At 39.5% G+C, this 15,667-nt stretch overlaps 2 protein-coding genes across 4 annotated transcripts in view; one reads left to right on the top strand and one right to left on the bottom strand.

The window, feature by feature from the left end:
* The first annotated feature begins 304 nt into the window (after positions 1-304).
* Positions 305-7,520, top strand: tmem54b (transmembrane protein 54b). 3 transcript variants are annotated; one of them, XM_046417778.1, is made up of 7 exons: positions 305-456; positions 1,296-1,492; positions 2,428-2,487; positions 3,724-3,915; positions 5,526-5,576; positions 5,700-5,846; positions 5,976-7,520. In XM_046417778.1, the coding sequence occupies exons 1-7, from the start codon at positions 444-446 to the stop codon at positions 6,288-6,290; spliced, it is 975 nt and encodes a 324-aa protein (XP_046273734.1). In that variant the 5' UTR covers positions 305-443; the 3' UTR covers positions 6,291-7,520. The 3 variants fall into 3 exon arrangements, with proteins under 3 accessions (XP_046273734.1, XP_046273736.1, XP_046273737.1); XM_046417780.1 differs by lacking the exon at positions 5,526-5,576; XM_046417781.1 differs by lacking the exon at positions 5,526-5,576 and having other exon boundaries at positions 5,751-5,846.
* Positions 7,521-10,327: 2,807 nt separating this feature from the next.
* LOC124074650 (hippocalcin-like protein 1) overlaps positions 10,328-15,667 on the bottom strand; it is a 33,844-nt gene continuing 28,504 nt past the window's right edge. The window contains exons 3-5 of the mRNA XM_046417783.1: positions 15,306-15,587; positions 11,815-11,920; positions 10,328-10,924 (exon numbers count right to left, since the gene is read on the bottom strand). Of these exons, the coding sequence (XP_046273739.1) occupies positions 10,827-10,924; positions 11,815-11,920; positions 15,306-15,587 (486 nt within the window). The 3' untranslated portion in view covers positions 10,328-10,826. The remainder of the gene's footprint in view (positions 10,925-11,814; positions 11,921-15,305; positions 15,588-15,667) is intronic.

The following is a 15,667-nucleotide window of genomic DNA, read 5'->3' on the forward strand; positions in this document are numbered from 1 at the left end:
TCAACTCTTAACGAGAAACTTTGGTTTCAAAATAAAAGCATGACATGTCTCGATTCCTTTATTTACAGTTAATTAAAAAGCCAGAAAATTTCACTCAGATACAATTTTAACTTTGGTATTTTTCTTCATAAAAACTTAAAAGCAATTGCTCACTTCTTGCCATTTTCCTTCAACTTTCATCTAGACAGTTGCTTGAAGAAAATTAGTTGCTAGACTAAAGAAACAAGAAGCCCCCTAGATAATACAATGTGTTCATCAAGCTGAATACAATTTAGCGATACATTCCTGGATAAGATTTTATTTTGAAACAACTGAGCAGAGGTGTCACTTTGTTTTTGTCGCCGACTGACTCAACTGTGCTATTTGGTTTGGAGAGAAGAGGGGACATGCTGAAAAGCTCATCGCACCTCCCGTCAATTTAACCGAATGGTGACCTAGCAGACATGGCTAGTACAGGTAATAAACATACTAGAGAAGTTTATGTAAATGTAAGTAACCTGTAGACATTTGTTTGTCTGGGCTAAAACTTTCTGAGTGTTTATTTGGTGTTGGTGTGGCACAGCAGTGTGGTGATGATGAACTCTGGAGAAGTTGAAATGATTTCAGTTTCATCAATGCTTGTATCAGAGTGATGATATTGGGTAATGAGTATTTGCCCTGATATTTTACACTGGTTTAAATTAGAAATAAAAACTAAAGTAAGTAAAAGTGGACTGGACTAATGTATTTTGAACTTGCATCCTTTTCCCACATGATTAAAGTATCATAGGAGTAGTGTGAGAAAGCTATGTGAAATGCAAAATGTCACCTCTGCATGCATTTTGTCTCGGTGAATGGGCTGGAAGCGTATCACTGAGAATTCCTAAAATGAAATTGTGACATTGTCCTGTAAAGATGGGAGCAGTGGCCAGGTTAAAAGTAACATTTCTTTCACGTGCTTAATATGTCTGCTGCTGTTGTATTTTAGCACCAGTTGTTCATTATACATATTTATCTTCTTCGCTCCAGCTTTGAGTTAATGTAAAATGTAGTTTCGTTTCTCATTCTGTTCAGTTCTTATACACTTATTCAGGACAGCCCCAGTCTGAACAGCTTGCACTATGGTTATGTATATAGCAGCTAATCATTAATACAAGTGGCATCTCCGCAGTGCTTTTGACCTGACTCTTGTTTTCCTGATCAATACATGGATGACCAAAACGTTGTGCAAAATGGCTGCACCTCTCTGTTTGGTATTGTGATTCTCTATATTCAGCCTCATGGAATGTTATTCTCTTCCTTCCTCTCCTGCTCAGGAGTGTGTTGTGCCAACCTGGAGGAACCTAAAGCCCTGATGAAGATGGGTCTGACCATGGTCCTCATTGGTCATGTTAACTTCCTGCTGGGAGCTCTGGTGCACGGTGTGGTGCTCAGACACATCAACCTCCACAAGCAGGCCCGAGCCATGGAGTATGCCATCTCCAATGTGATCGCTCTCACCTCTGGCCTTGTGGTGAGTGCACAGATGCTTGGGATTCAGAGTGCAGTTCTGCAACATGATGGGAATATTATGATATTTAAGGAAATTTAACAATTGTTCACAATATTTTCTCCCAAAAAACAGACAGCAAAACAAACTCTAACGCAAAAGCATTTTCATTTCAGTGGTCTCTTCTCATACTTTGTGAGTGCTGTAGTTGCATTGTGAAATCCCTAAGTTAAAAATGCAACCACTGCTTCAGAAAAAGATGCTTAGATCTGGAAGTACTTATTTATATATATATATAAATCTGACAACAATAGCTTTGGGCGTTTGCCATTAAATTATATTTTTTCATGCTGTGAAAAAGATTTTGTAAAAGTAACTTCCATGCATGTGTATGTTAAACTAGCGCCTCAAAACCTCTTTAAAATAATGTATATAGGTGTTAAATCCTGCAAATAGGTCAGACCCTTAATCAAACCATAAAGCTACTTCTACGACTCTTTGAAGAAATCTCTTTTTATGTACGTATGAAATTGATAGAAAATTTAAAGAGTTTACCTTTTGAGAATGTAGATAATAGTCCATCACAAGTTCATCTGATGATCTCAAGGTGATATTCCAGTTACTAAAAGGCATTAGATGTCAAGTTAAAGGGTTCTGTGATGATTTTTTTTCTTTAGGCCTTGGAAAAACACACAAAAAACACAAGCATACTTAAACACATGCTTGAAATGCTTGTAGTGATAGCACAGCTGTGGTGTTAATCTCTTGACTTAGTCCCATTGTTGCTACCCTCAGAGTCCAGAAACTGGGTGAGAAATATGTGATGTGAAATCTTATCATTTTTCATTTTGTGGCAGTTCCACATTACCATATTATCTGTCATCCCTTGTCTCTGTATAGTAGATATAGAGGTTGCAAATATGAAAATTCTTTACGTTTCCTCTGTTGTGTCTCTGCAGGGAATTGTTGTTGGCATTCTGGCTATTATCTTGTCTAAAAACAAGAAGAGTAAAGGCCTGGTTAGTATCACTTTTTTTTCTATAAGTTGTAATTTTTTTATTTGAATCTTCTCAAGAAGTGTTAAAAACATTAATAATACAGACAGGAATGTGTGTACAGTGCATTTTCAGATTTCTGCTGCCATGTTTTCTCTCTTCTACTCCCTTCCCTGATCGCTCCTTCTCTGCCAGATCAGTATTTTAAAGGCACTTTCCGCTCATTTTGATCTGTCTACCTGCACTGCACATATTCTTGCTTTCTCTTTGATATTTCCCAGCTTTCTCACACTTTATTGTCAACTTCTGTCTTTGTCTTCCTACTCAGTAGGACATTAAGAGACTCTTTTGAAGCTCCTCCATGTTGCCTCAGGTGTCTGAATGCAACTCTTGTAGAGCTGGAATAGTTTCGTCTTTCCCTCGGGTTGTGCAGCTTCTGCTCTGTTTATTTAGTCAGCTGTTGGGCTGAACAGAATGAGTAAGTCCAGGCAAACCTGCTGTGATGAACCACTCCCCGTCTCTTTTGTTAGCAAGAGCAACTGTGAATTGGGCAAGGCAGTGCTGACGAGCAGCAGTTTCACTCCTTATCCGTGTTGTTATCACATTCAGGTCATGCAGTCATCCCACAGCATGTGTAACACTCCCTTTTACATGTTAACTCTGTGCTTGATTACATAGGCTGGCTTTATCTCCCAGACGATTTGTAACAATTTTCTATTGTTCGTATTGAGGTTCACCATAACTCACTCATTTTCACAAAGTGATTTTAAAAGTCTAGAGCCTTTCCGTACCTGTGTCTCACCTTCTGTAAATTTATTGAAGGATGGGTTCATGGTTTTGCTATCCAGACTGTGATTAATTGTTGTGCATAGCTCATAGCTTTACTTTTTAATGCTTCTCACCGGGAGCTTGGATAGGGATGGTATTATTTTAGATTTTTTCTTATTATCAACGAATCCTGTTAAGGACCAAAACCAACAGAGAGAATATCTCTCATTATTTTTAAACATCCTTAGCTTGTCTGTGGCACCCGGCCTCATGTTCCTACTGAAGATATAAATCTGTAAAGATGGGTCATGAGATCCTGCAATGAGATTTTCAGTTATTAGAATAGCAAAGGACTCTTTTTTGTTTCTGTTGTTTTCATGTGCTTTCATTTCTCATCATTTGCAGATGCCTCAATTTCCTAACTGGAAGTATTAAAGCGTAGTCTTTTTTAGATTCCTGATGGTTTTTCATATCCCTCTGTTCCCTCTCCAGACATGGTCACTTTTTACAGTCAGTCTGGCTGCTGCTCTTATGGCGGCAGCTTCAGCCATCGGACTCTTCGTGTCTGTGGTGAGGGCCATCAAGCACGGCGGGCGGAGCCTCCTGACTCACTGCCGCTTCCCCGATGCCATTGGCTACTCCAGCATCACCAACGAGTGTCCTTTTGACCCCACGCGCATCTATGTGAGTGTCTTAGTGTGTACCACAGACGCCGAGATCAAGTCATGAACTGTGATCTTTTCTGCTGCAGCTGGCTCTTTGAACAGCTGACCATTGTCACTTCAGCATAACCACAACAGAGTGGTGGGGCCACATCATGGTGGCTGTGCCCCATTTTGTGTGTGTGTGTGTGTGTGGGTATACAGGGTGTGGGAGAAGGAGGTGTGAGGCTGGGCGTCTGTCTTTCCTGTCACTCAGTCAGTCACACTCTGCAGCCGGTGGGCTAGTGGCAGAAATGCTGACCTGACCCTCTCGGCCCACTTCAGGCTCTGTTCTGTTCCAGTGTGTTACAGATGGACTGTCAGACCTGCTCAGCCTCACAGCTGCAACCACACATCAGCACGACTTTGGCATTTTAGCGCAGCTTGTTGTTACAGTTTATCAGTTAAGTGACCTTTGTGTTAAGCTGGATTTATACTTGATGCAAGGGGTTAATGGCAGTCCTGCTGTAGGTACATACATGATAGATTTTGAATTACAGCTCAGTGTCAGAGTGTACCTACTTATAGCTCAAATACATCAATATACAGACTTACACTCCTGACAGCAAATGTGTTTACTTACTTTGATTCACTTGGTCATACAGAACAACAGTGGAAAGATGTGACCTGTCTTATTATTAAATAGGAGAATACTGTCATGCAATCTCTGTGTTAACAGCACATACATTATTTACTGTGATAGAAATGAGCTGAAGGTTGTCTAATCAGACTGTCAATTAGACAGATAAACAGGTAGCACAAGTCCCCACATGTAAATGGTTTTACCTCTAAATATTTTAGCCACTCTAGCCGTGTGGCTGCAGCCGCCTCCTCGTCCTACGGCGGCTGCTTGTGTACTTAACAGCTAAACATCACTTAACTAACAAAATGTTCCAAAGCAATTGTATGCAGCCATGAAGCTGTAGCCACTTGTCATGCTAACTTAAGCTTGTAAGCAGGTAACAGCATTACAGCATTAAAGGATAATTCTTGTGTATTACGACTAGGGCCTTGTTTTTGTATTTTCGACAAACCTATCCCTCCCACCTTTCAGTTCGGCTTATTGGCATTATTATTATATGTGTGCTCATTTTTGTGCTTAGCCTACTTCCAAATGAAGTTTAAAAATGATTGCCGGCACTAAAGCTGAAGTCATAATAATCGAGATTCATCCTTTAATCAGAGTTCTAACTCAGAATCCTTACAGAGGTAAATAAATTTGTTGTTGCCTACTGAGATCGGAGACCATGCTGTACACTCAGAGTTGCCTAAAACCTAGAGACCTCCAAAATGGCTGCCGGAGGGTACATTACGTCAACTAAAAGAGTGTTTTGGACATCTGGTTCACATATTCATTATTGCTCAGGGGCAGTAATGATGGTTATGCAAGGTTTATTTATTTATTTTTTTCATTTTTTGTTTCCTGCATATTCCATCATGAATATCAAAGAAAGCTCCAAACTTAGAAACACAAATGTTCATTCTCTTTGTAGTCTGCCTAACAAAAGGCAACTCTTTCTCTTTGAATTTACTTTGATACATCCTGCTCTGCATATTTTATTCACACCCTCCTGTGAAAATTGAAATTCCCAGGCACATTGCTGTGTTTTTGCGGTGTTCCACAGCCGTCTGAGAAAAACAAGGGTCTGTATCACATCATTACCAACACTGCAGCCATGATTATGTGAAGCTGCTCTTTCCTCAGATTGTGTTGTGTATGGTCCAGCTGGTGGATAACACTAACTCCACTCCTCCACCCCTCCCCAGAGTACCACTCTGATCCTTTGGGTACCTCTGATCGTGACTTGTGTCATCCAGATGGTGTTTTCCTCCCGGTGCTTTGCTGTCTGCATTTCTTTCCTGGGTCTGCCATGCTGCCCTAACAGGAAGAGGACGAGAGACTATGGCAGAGCAGTAAGATTTTAACACAACCATACACTGTGCAGCTTTAAAAATTAATGCTTTATCTGGTACACAAGGCCTTTTTCAGTACAGCAATATTTTAAGATTGGATGTCAAAATAACATCCATTTGTTTGTGTAGATTAATGTGGTGAGGACAATTGAGGAAGACACTCCGTCTCACCATACAGAACCTCCAGCACGCTATACTGAGCCTCCAAGAATGTACCGTGAACCTCCAAGACGAAATATTGAACCTCCAAGACAGCAACATCGACATGTTCCCCCTCAGCATCGGACTCTTCCTCCCTCAGAGAGGCGCCCTCTTCGCCAGCCATACAGAGAAAGGTTGGACAGACAAATACAAGAAACAAGAGCTGGCAGCCAGCAAAAGGCACGAGAGGAACACCAACTGCTGGAGAGGGGTACTCTGGAAAGGTCTAGCTTTTGGATTTAGCAATGTTGGACTAGGCAGAGCTTTGTGAAGATTAAATGCTGTGAGGGTATATGCTGTTGTACAATACTGGAATTCAAACATCATTCTCACAACAATACTCTCTTATCAGTGCTTCAAAACTGTGAACTCAGAGCTGGAGATATTTTATTTAGCAGTGTAGCAGAGCTGAGGTCAAACCCAATCGTATGCAGGATCCCAGTTATGTGAGTGTGTCTGTTTTTGTATCTGAGTGTCAAGTTATTCATATCAAGATTTAAAAATCCACCAAAGTGAGGACATCCTTGCTTTTAGACATATTTAGTTAATTCAGTCTTAAGACTTAAAAGAATAGTTTGACATTTTTGATAAATGGATGTTAGATTGATGTCATTCTCATTTTTCTGAGTTAAATATGGCCCTGGAGTTAGGTTAGCTTAACTTAGTGTAAAGATTTAAGCAGGGGGAAATAGCTAGCTAGCTCTTTCCAAATTAAAATACTAACTTAGCAACAACTTTAAAGCACCCAATAACTAATACTTTGTTTGTCTGGGACAGTGAGAGTCTTGTTGTCTGTTTTAGGCTACACTCCATTTTTTTGTACAATTGCTGAAGTACACTAGCATGTGAAAAGCTCATTAATTTCACTCTGTGTTTCCCCTTTGATTAAGCAGAAATGTAAAAACAAATTATGGTTAAGCAGAGAGTTTAAATTATATCTCACAGTGACAGCAAGACTACAGGAAGTCACTGCTTGTAAACCACATCTTGTCAAACTTTCTTTTTTTTTTTGTATTTGTATATATGTATTGTTTTCTTTTGTTTTTGCTGGTAGGTGTACTTTTGCTACCTGTTTTCCCCTTTATTCAATGTTTATGCCAGGCTAAGCTAATTTCCTCCTCTTGCTTCATATTTAGTGCACAGACAACAGTATCAATGTTCTCTTCCTACTCTTGGAAAGAAAAGAAAAAAAGGGTCAAATTATGCTTTTCGTGGTTGAATTTACCCATTAAGATGGCAGGTACCAGAGAGATGAGTAAAGCAATACCATATACTATACCGAGAGTGTGTGTGTGTGTGTGGAGGGGAGCCTTCTACCTGTTACTACAGAGGACTGAACCTCTGGTGTGTGTTGCCTGTTTCAGTTGTCAACAGTAAAGTGGTTTTTTTTTTGTTGTATTTAGATCAAGAAGAACTAGTACTGCAAGTTTTTGTATTTATTGCTTCAATAAATAAAGTTTTTATTCAGAGTTATGCAGCTATTTTGTGTGTTTTGTATGTGAACTCTGTAACGACAAATTTTGGCATGTGGCAATATCAGCAGCTAGTAACCTGACAGGTATGACTGGTTACATTACATCACACTGGTTACATGTAGGCATTCTGACAGGTTAGCACAAACACATTTGCCCATGACCTCCAAAACAGGTTGCAACACTTCGTTTGACAGTAATGTTAAGCAGTTAGAGCAGACATTTAGGTTGTGAAATGCTCCACGCCTTCATACATTCCCAAATAACCAGAAATGAAGAAACAGTCCACACATGCAGCTTTGAAACACATAGGTATATTTCACTTTCAGGTCCAACGAAACAAACATGACATCCTCATGTGAGGTTTTCATGCGACAGAAAAATAGGGAAAGGAAGGGAGGTTAAGGAAGGAAGAAAGAAAAGAAGAAGGTGTATTTATCCACCAGTTCACCAGAGGCAGTGAGAATAAAAAAGGCTTACACTGTATTAGATCAGGGAGTAGCTGTTCCTTATCCTACCAGCAGAAGGCAGTGACACTATAGGATCCCCAAAGCGGAGGTGCGGCTGGTTAGGAAGCTCCTGTGCAAATGTTTTGTTCATTTTAACCTCAGGGTAGTCCTAATGTCATATAAATGCAGCTGCACCAGCACAACTCCCAGACTCTCACTGGTAGTTTATTTTGCCACCATTTCACACGATAATTCAGTGTTGGGCAACACAGTCTGGTATGATAGAGATTCTTCTCAGACTAGTTGAAGAAAAAGTCAGTTTGATCTTAAAGTGGCAGACAGAGAAATCACCCATGTGTAATTGAAGTCTGCAAGGGTTTTTTGTATTCCTCACCTTCTTTAGCGCTTAAAGTGAGGCCTGTCTAAGCCTGCTTTGTGGAGCTGCTAAATCAGGCTGAAATAATTGCCTCTGGAGTTTAATGTGCCATTTCAAAGGGATTTTCTGATATCACAGGAATAAAATTATCACCGTCCCTTTTTAATGGTTTAATTGGTTAGGGTAAGGAAAGTAGTGAAAGAAATATTCAGATCATTTACTTGCCACTCTATGAATAGATGTCATTACAAGTCCTGCTTTCAAGTCCATGTCAGTTTGTGTATTACCATTTTTCTGATGCACTGACATGCAAGTAATACAAAAGTTGCAGTTGGTAAGGTCGGGGCTGTTTTGTATAATTATGGGCAGTTTAATCTATACATTATACAATACAATATTACAATATATTTCATGCCAAAATTCCAATATAACAGTAATGTATTTAATAATAACAATTATCCTTCGGTGCTTTTGGATGGTCTTCAGTTCACGGGTTTGACCTTTTTGTGCGTCATGTAAAGAAACACTTTGGTTTAATTGAAAAAAAAAAATTAATTAATTAATTAATAGTGTTTCAACTTCAGTTAAAAAAATGAGGTCTTTTCCTCCAGTCTGCCCAACGCTTAACTTCTTCACAAACAGAATTTGTGTTGCGTTCAACCTCGAAAACAGAAGATGGTAACAGTACAGATGGTAACAACTGACAATGGGGGCCAAAAAATCCTTAATAGCCGGGAGTTGTGTAAGTATTGCTGCAGTCAGTGGCTCCGTTTTCATGTGCACAGTATTTCAACTGGATGCCTTCATTCTAAAGCATATTTTATTCACTTGAGGCTAAATGTTTCACAACTCAAATAGAACACATTTTAAAGTTTTGTATTTTGTTTATATTTTAGAGACTGCTCTGTAAGTGTTTCACTTCCTTGATGCTCCAAATATTAATTAAATATTTTCAAATTAATATCCCAAATATTTATCAAGAGTTTCTGTCAGTGCTAATGTAAACACAGCCACTGATCTCTGTCAGATTACTACTGGAAACCCTGAAAACTCCCTTCAGAACAAGTGTCTGTACTTGCTCCTATCTCCTGAAACATGTCCTTTCATCTAACTGCTCTGTAAGCAGACTAATCCAGGAGGTTATAAAAGCATTCATGATGAACGAGCCCTTAGTGAGTTCTCTGTCTGTCAGAGGGAGAGAGAGAGAGAGGGAGAGAGAGAGAAAGAGAGAGAGAGAGAGAGAGAGAGAGGGGCAGGGGTGGGGGGTTGTCCAAAAGCAAGACAAATATTGAATCTTTTCTGCCTGATACAATGCTGAGGAGGCTGCAGAGCTACAAAAAGATACCACTGTGCGTTAACTGTTTCTGTCGTTTTTGTTGTCATCTGGTTCGAAGGATCATGCAGTATAGTGACAAGTTACGACTATCTTAAATTTACTGCTCATTGTTAAAGAACTTTAAAATACTTACAAATTAAGAAACAACACAACATGATAATACTGTAAAAGTCAGCCCCGAGCATACAGCGCATATTCACATGCACACACAGACACGCATTCAGAACAGATGCACAGCCATACTTTATAAACACATGGCGGCTCAAACGATATGTGCTACTGGTGTCATTGATCAAACGCATCATGGGATCCCTTTAGTTCCACTTTAACAAATCCACAAATCACAAGAGATCAATCTTAACTCACATTTTCTCTCTCTCTCTGTCACTGTAAACTAGAATATGGTCATCTTTAACAACATATCAAAGTAAAAGCACAATAAGAATAAAAATGAATAAATAAAACAGGAAGGAAGGAAACATATGTACAAATGGAAAAAAAAAACACATTCAAAATTTAAAAATCAACAAAATGCCTGTAGATATTGATAAAAACCTAATGGGATCTTAGGCCTTCTTTTTCTCAGCGAAAGATCATATAGCAGTAAAATCCCAAGAACACCCCAACCCCACCCACCTCCACCCCAATCACTCGCTCGGATCAGACCAGGAAGCTACGCTACATAATACTGCCTTTCAGTACCAGAAAGTGTGCACCATACATGAAGACAAATGTACTTCATCATATGATATATATAGACGTACAGTATATACATGATATACATGTGTGTTGGAGGACAAACTGAGACATCCCCACCCTGCAAAAACATCCATACTTTGTCACCAGATGCCTGGAAACTCAATGTTCCAGAGAGAGAGAGAGATAGTTGGGAAACATAAGCGGACGCCACCGTCGACCAATCATTAAATGTGCACATGTCCATTTGTTTTCCCAAAATATAAAAATGAAACTGATAGAGATGACTTTTCTTAGCTCCCTTAAAATTCCTCCCCCATCTTTGCACACAATAACCAAACAATAAAATATGATATAAGAGACTAGAACCATCATGCATTGATTTGAGTGACTGTTTCAATAGCAACAGAGAGGGTGAGGAAGAAAACGGTTGCAGCAGGGCAGTGGGGTTCAGAACTGTGAGGCCGAGCTGGGGTCGCACTGGAGTAGCCGGACAATGGACGGGTCGCTTTTGGCACCTTTGATAAACTCCTCCAGGGACAATTTGCCTGCAAGGCAAACAGAGAAAGAGAAACCAGGGTTAAAAAAAAAAGGAGAAGAAAAAACAAGGCTTGTATATTGTCAACATGGAACTCTGAAGAAGAAAATTTTAATAATAACATAAAAAAATTAATAAATATATTATTTTTTTTAATATTTTGGAGTGAGTAAGCAAATGTTTTAAGGTGCCCAGCACTGGGGATATGGGATAGAAATCGTTGCATCTGGTCAAAGAATGTGTTTTCTAAGCTCCACAAATCGTGACATCCCAAATTGATTTGCCTTATGTGTAGGAGCCAAATGCAATGTTATGGGGAAGCATGGTGACTCTGTATTTGTTATGGGTACCACAAGGGGCGCTGTGGTCATTCAGACCATAAAAGGGTATATATGTAATGGAAAATCGGGGGGCCATCAGGTGTTGTGTGACTCCGGAAGGGCAGACGGTTTTTTGACCGCTAGGGCATCGCTAAGGGACCTAGGGCACATGTGTTGTATGTTGGAGGATGAATGGACACATTTTGTTGCACCAAGAATAAACATCGCATGACGGAACAGTCAATGGAGACGTGTGGACTCATTCCTGATCAAGAAAGAAAATCTAGACAACTTAGCGCGTCAGAAAGGTCGCTTCGGGTTCAAACACCTCAGTCGCTTGTAGTAGACTAAGCTCCGATATTATGTATTATTCTTCATGTTTTGTTTGTCAGGACACAGAAGTTAAAAAAAAACCTCATAAATGCATTCCTAACTTCTCAGAAAAATCTTAAATTTCCAGTAAAATGAGCGCATTTCAAAGATTTTATTCAATAAGTTGTCACATTCATCCTTCATTCCTTGCTCGCTCTCCCTCTCTGTAGCACATTCATCCATCCATGCTGCTATTTCCTCTGCTCACCATCATTATTGAGGTCCATTTGTCTGAAGATCTTATCTGTCCTCTTCTCCGGCGTGGATTCATCCTCTGGCATCTTCATCACAGATGACACCATCTTGTAAATGGCCTGATAGATGGAGTGAGAGAAAGAAGGAGAGAGACATGGTTAGGCTGGGTCGGGAGGAAGAACACAAAGTGAATTCAAGCCAACAGGGACGCATTATGGAGACCCAACAGGAGGGAACTAAAACATGACTGAACTGAAAAATAAAGTTGTTGCAGCTTTCAAGATGCTTATAAAAAAGCTTTCTAGTCCACATGATTCTCTGACATTTGTTGCTCTTGAAGTGAAGAGCTGCTCCCTGGGCAGCTTTTCCTCAAATACCCACGCAGGGTATGTATGGCTGTGGAGCCACCATTATTCACAGTGAGACAGACTGTATGTTCCAGCTGGGAAGGGGAGCTTATGAACAGAGCTTACTGTATTGATCTAATACATCTCTATCTGCTGACCGATATGAGCACTTCCCTTATGACAGTATTAAATTAACCTCTGCAAGTGAGCACAGAGAAGCTGCGAGTATCAGTTGGCCTCAGACACTGATCTACAATCAGCTTATGTGCCCATTAAATCTTCTCCACTGGGAGCACCCAGTATAAAACTGACTGCAGAGCAGTGTCACAGCAGTACCCTCAGACGGGAAGGTAGCTTGCACAAAAAAGCCATCTGCGCTTTTTGGTAAGACATTCCAGATCTAAAATTTTATTTCTTGGACTATAAATCTATGTTCATATTTTCCTCCAAAAAGGCTGAATGGCTAGATGTATACTTCAAAGCAAAACAGACATTTTACACTTTAAGGACAATGCATTGTCAATCTTCTTTGTCATCTGATTTTGATAATATATCTCAGTTATGTGACACAAAGAAACTGTCTTGTTTAATAATACATCAGTCAGTCAAAACAGATTTAATACTGTTTTTTAAAAAGGTGCCAAAGTCAAAGAAGAGATCAGCATTATGCCTGGACTTCATCTGGCCCCATTAACAACAACTAGGAAAGTTGTGGGAGGCTAAAAATCCATTATCCATTATCCATTATATCCATTATATATATTCACTGGTAGACCATACTTTCAGGTTGTGTAATTCCATAGGTTATATATTTTTGTTTTTTGCCTGCAACAAAATGTTAACAAACCCTGGCTAACAATATGCAGTTGTTTTTTGTTTTTTTTTTACATTTTTGCTAGTTCAGAAAACAGGAACACCAAGAATGATAATGAAGTGTGATGACTGACGACATGGATGTGCTGAGGTGAGGGACAGGAAGAGGAGGAGCCTCCAGTGTGGTTCAACATTTAACCATGGTTTGAATAGTAAAAGACTAAAATGCTATTAAGCTTTTCAGCATTTTGGCTCTCCGAAGAGCCTTGGGAGTGTATTTGAGACACGGGAATAAGATTATTGAGGACATTTCCTGGGAACTGAAACACAGAAAGGTATGATGGAAATGCCTATATATATTTATAATACACAAACTAAGCAAATTAGAATGATGTTCTCAACAAAGCCAATGCTGAGGGACTCTGTGTACTTAATACAGTAGACACGAGACGGTTTCTTCCAGATAAGTGCAGGTTTTGAACAGATACTTAGATTAAATGCTAAATGAGCTTTACAGATGTTTTATGAAGAAAAAACTGTTATGTTATGACTGGCATCAAGAGCTTAAACCCCTCAAGTTCCCCATTTCTACAAAAGGGTCATTAAACATCTGGGACTTGGGACATGAATAACATAAATTCAAAAGAAAGGAAAGTTAAGAATGGAATGCAAAGGCTCTCTAATGTGGTACAGCCAATATTGTTCATCGAACAATATTATTCAAACTGCAACACTGTGGTTGTGTAAATATAGTTTGCCTAACCCTAACCCTATGAACAGAGCTTTTCTACACTGAAATTGGTCATAACTCATCAGTGATCAACAATAACAAAAGAGAGATTGAGTCAGCTGGGAACTGCAGCCCTGTTCAAAACATCATCCAAATGTCATACATTTTTTTACTCTCCTTATACCATTTTCAGTCAATTTTAAGAAAAGACATAAGTCAAAACATTTTTTGTTTCAACAAAGCAGTCTATATTTTATTTGACATGTCTTTTGATTAGGGCGTGCAGGGTGAAAACATAGTCTGTTGTCCAATAATGTGTTAAACAAATCTGACTTCCCCCTATCATGACAATTTCTCTCACTCACTTTCTCTCAGTGACACAATGGGCCCCTCCTCTCATCCAACGGTGCGTAACCTCAATGAGCTTGAGGATAATCCCAGTATTCTGCACACTCAGGGATAAACTCTAGTTAAATTTAACTCGCTAATCCATGAGAACCCAGTAGCGTGCACACACATTGCAGACACACACACACACATAGAACATACAGTGAGATCCTCATATCTTGACAGGTCACTCTCTATTTCTTCTATTCAAGAGTTACAGGATTATATACAGCACTAATGTAGCACTGTACTTAACAGTCTTCGTGTAAACTGTTAGCTGTGCCAATACTGCAGTCAGCACATTAAGTTTGCCCGTTAGTCTTTGTATATGAGTGCTTGAGCTTCCTTGCTAACATACCAATTAAAGTGAGCATTATGGTAAAAAAGAAAGTTGATTGTTTAGTCTGAATAAAATATATAGTAGTGGGCTTCTGGAAAGTTTGAACGTGCTGTGGCAATGCTTGATGCAAGTTAGTCAGTTTATGTGCGAAGAAGAGCATGCCTCAGACTCTGAAAACATTTTCAATTCTATCTGTGCTGAACTGAACTGTAATGACTTTTCATTTACAGTCATCATCATAGCAATTTACCTAATTTGACCAGTACTTTGGTCAAAATACCAGCAAAGCCAGTGAACTGTCAACATGTTAAACTAAGATGTTAACATAGTAAATATAAGCATATTAGCACTGTCACTATGATGTTAGCATTTAGTGTCAATGTACAGCTGTGTCAAAGTACTGTCTCACAGAGATGCTGGCTGTGGACTCGGAGACACTCTGCATTACAAATCGGATGTTGGGATTTTGTAAGATAAGTGCGTACACCAGCCAACACAAAGATACTATTGTTTTGCATTATGGGAAATGTAAGAACTGCTCCTTTTGACTTTTGACCCAATAACAGATCCTAAAATTTCAGATATCTCCCCAACTTTATCCCCCCTGATTTTATGCAAGTGCCATAAAAAATTGCTAAAATGGCCCTGTTTCCAAAAAAGTTTTCCACTGTTGTTTCAGTTTGAGACTGCTGTTCTGATGTACTTTATGGCAGCACATTGCTCTCCTGTTCAGTCACATGCAGTCCAAAGAAGAACAGCTACTACAAACAACATATTCAAAAAGGAAAAATAATTCACATCCCTTTCACGGTCCAAATGTCTCAACTCATCTTTGCTCCCAACTAAACAAACCAACCACTTTATCACCCGGTGTTTTCCTTGCTCACCTGCACAATCTCCAGCATCTCCTCACGGCTGATGTACCCGTTTCCGTCAAGGTCATACATGCTGAAAGCCCATTTCAGCTTCTGCTCCAGCTTGCCTCGTGACGTCACGCTCAAGGCAATGATGAACTCCCGGAAGTCTATCGTACCATCGCCGTTGGTGTCAAAGGTTCGGAAGACATGCTCAGCGAACTTGGAGGCATCACCGTAGGGGAAGAAATTTGCGTAGATTTTCTTGAACTCCTCCACGTTCAGTGTACCACTGGGACAATCCTTCAAGAAACCCTAAGGAAAAGAATACATGAGACAAGACAAGGGTGAAAATAAGTCCTTCTCTTCTTCAGTCTCCAGGACAATATTTCTAT

This window comes from Scatophagus argus, chromosome 17 (assembly GCF_020382885.2).
Source record: "Scatophagus argus isolate fScaArg1 chromosome 17, fScaArg1.pri, whole genome shotgun sequence".
In the NCBI taxonomy this organism is placed as follows: domain Eukaryota; kingdom Metazoa; phylum Chordata; class Actinopteri; family Scatophagidae; genus Scatophagus; species Scatophagus argus.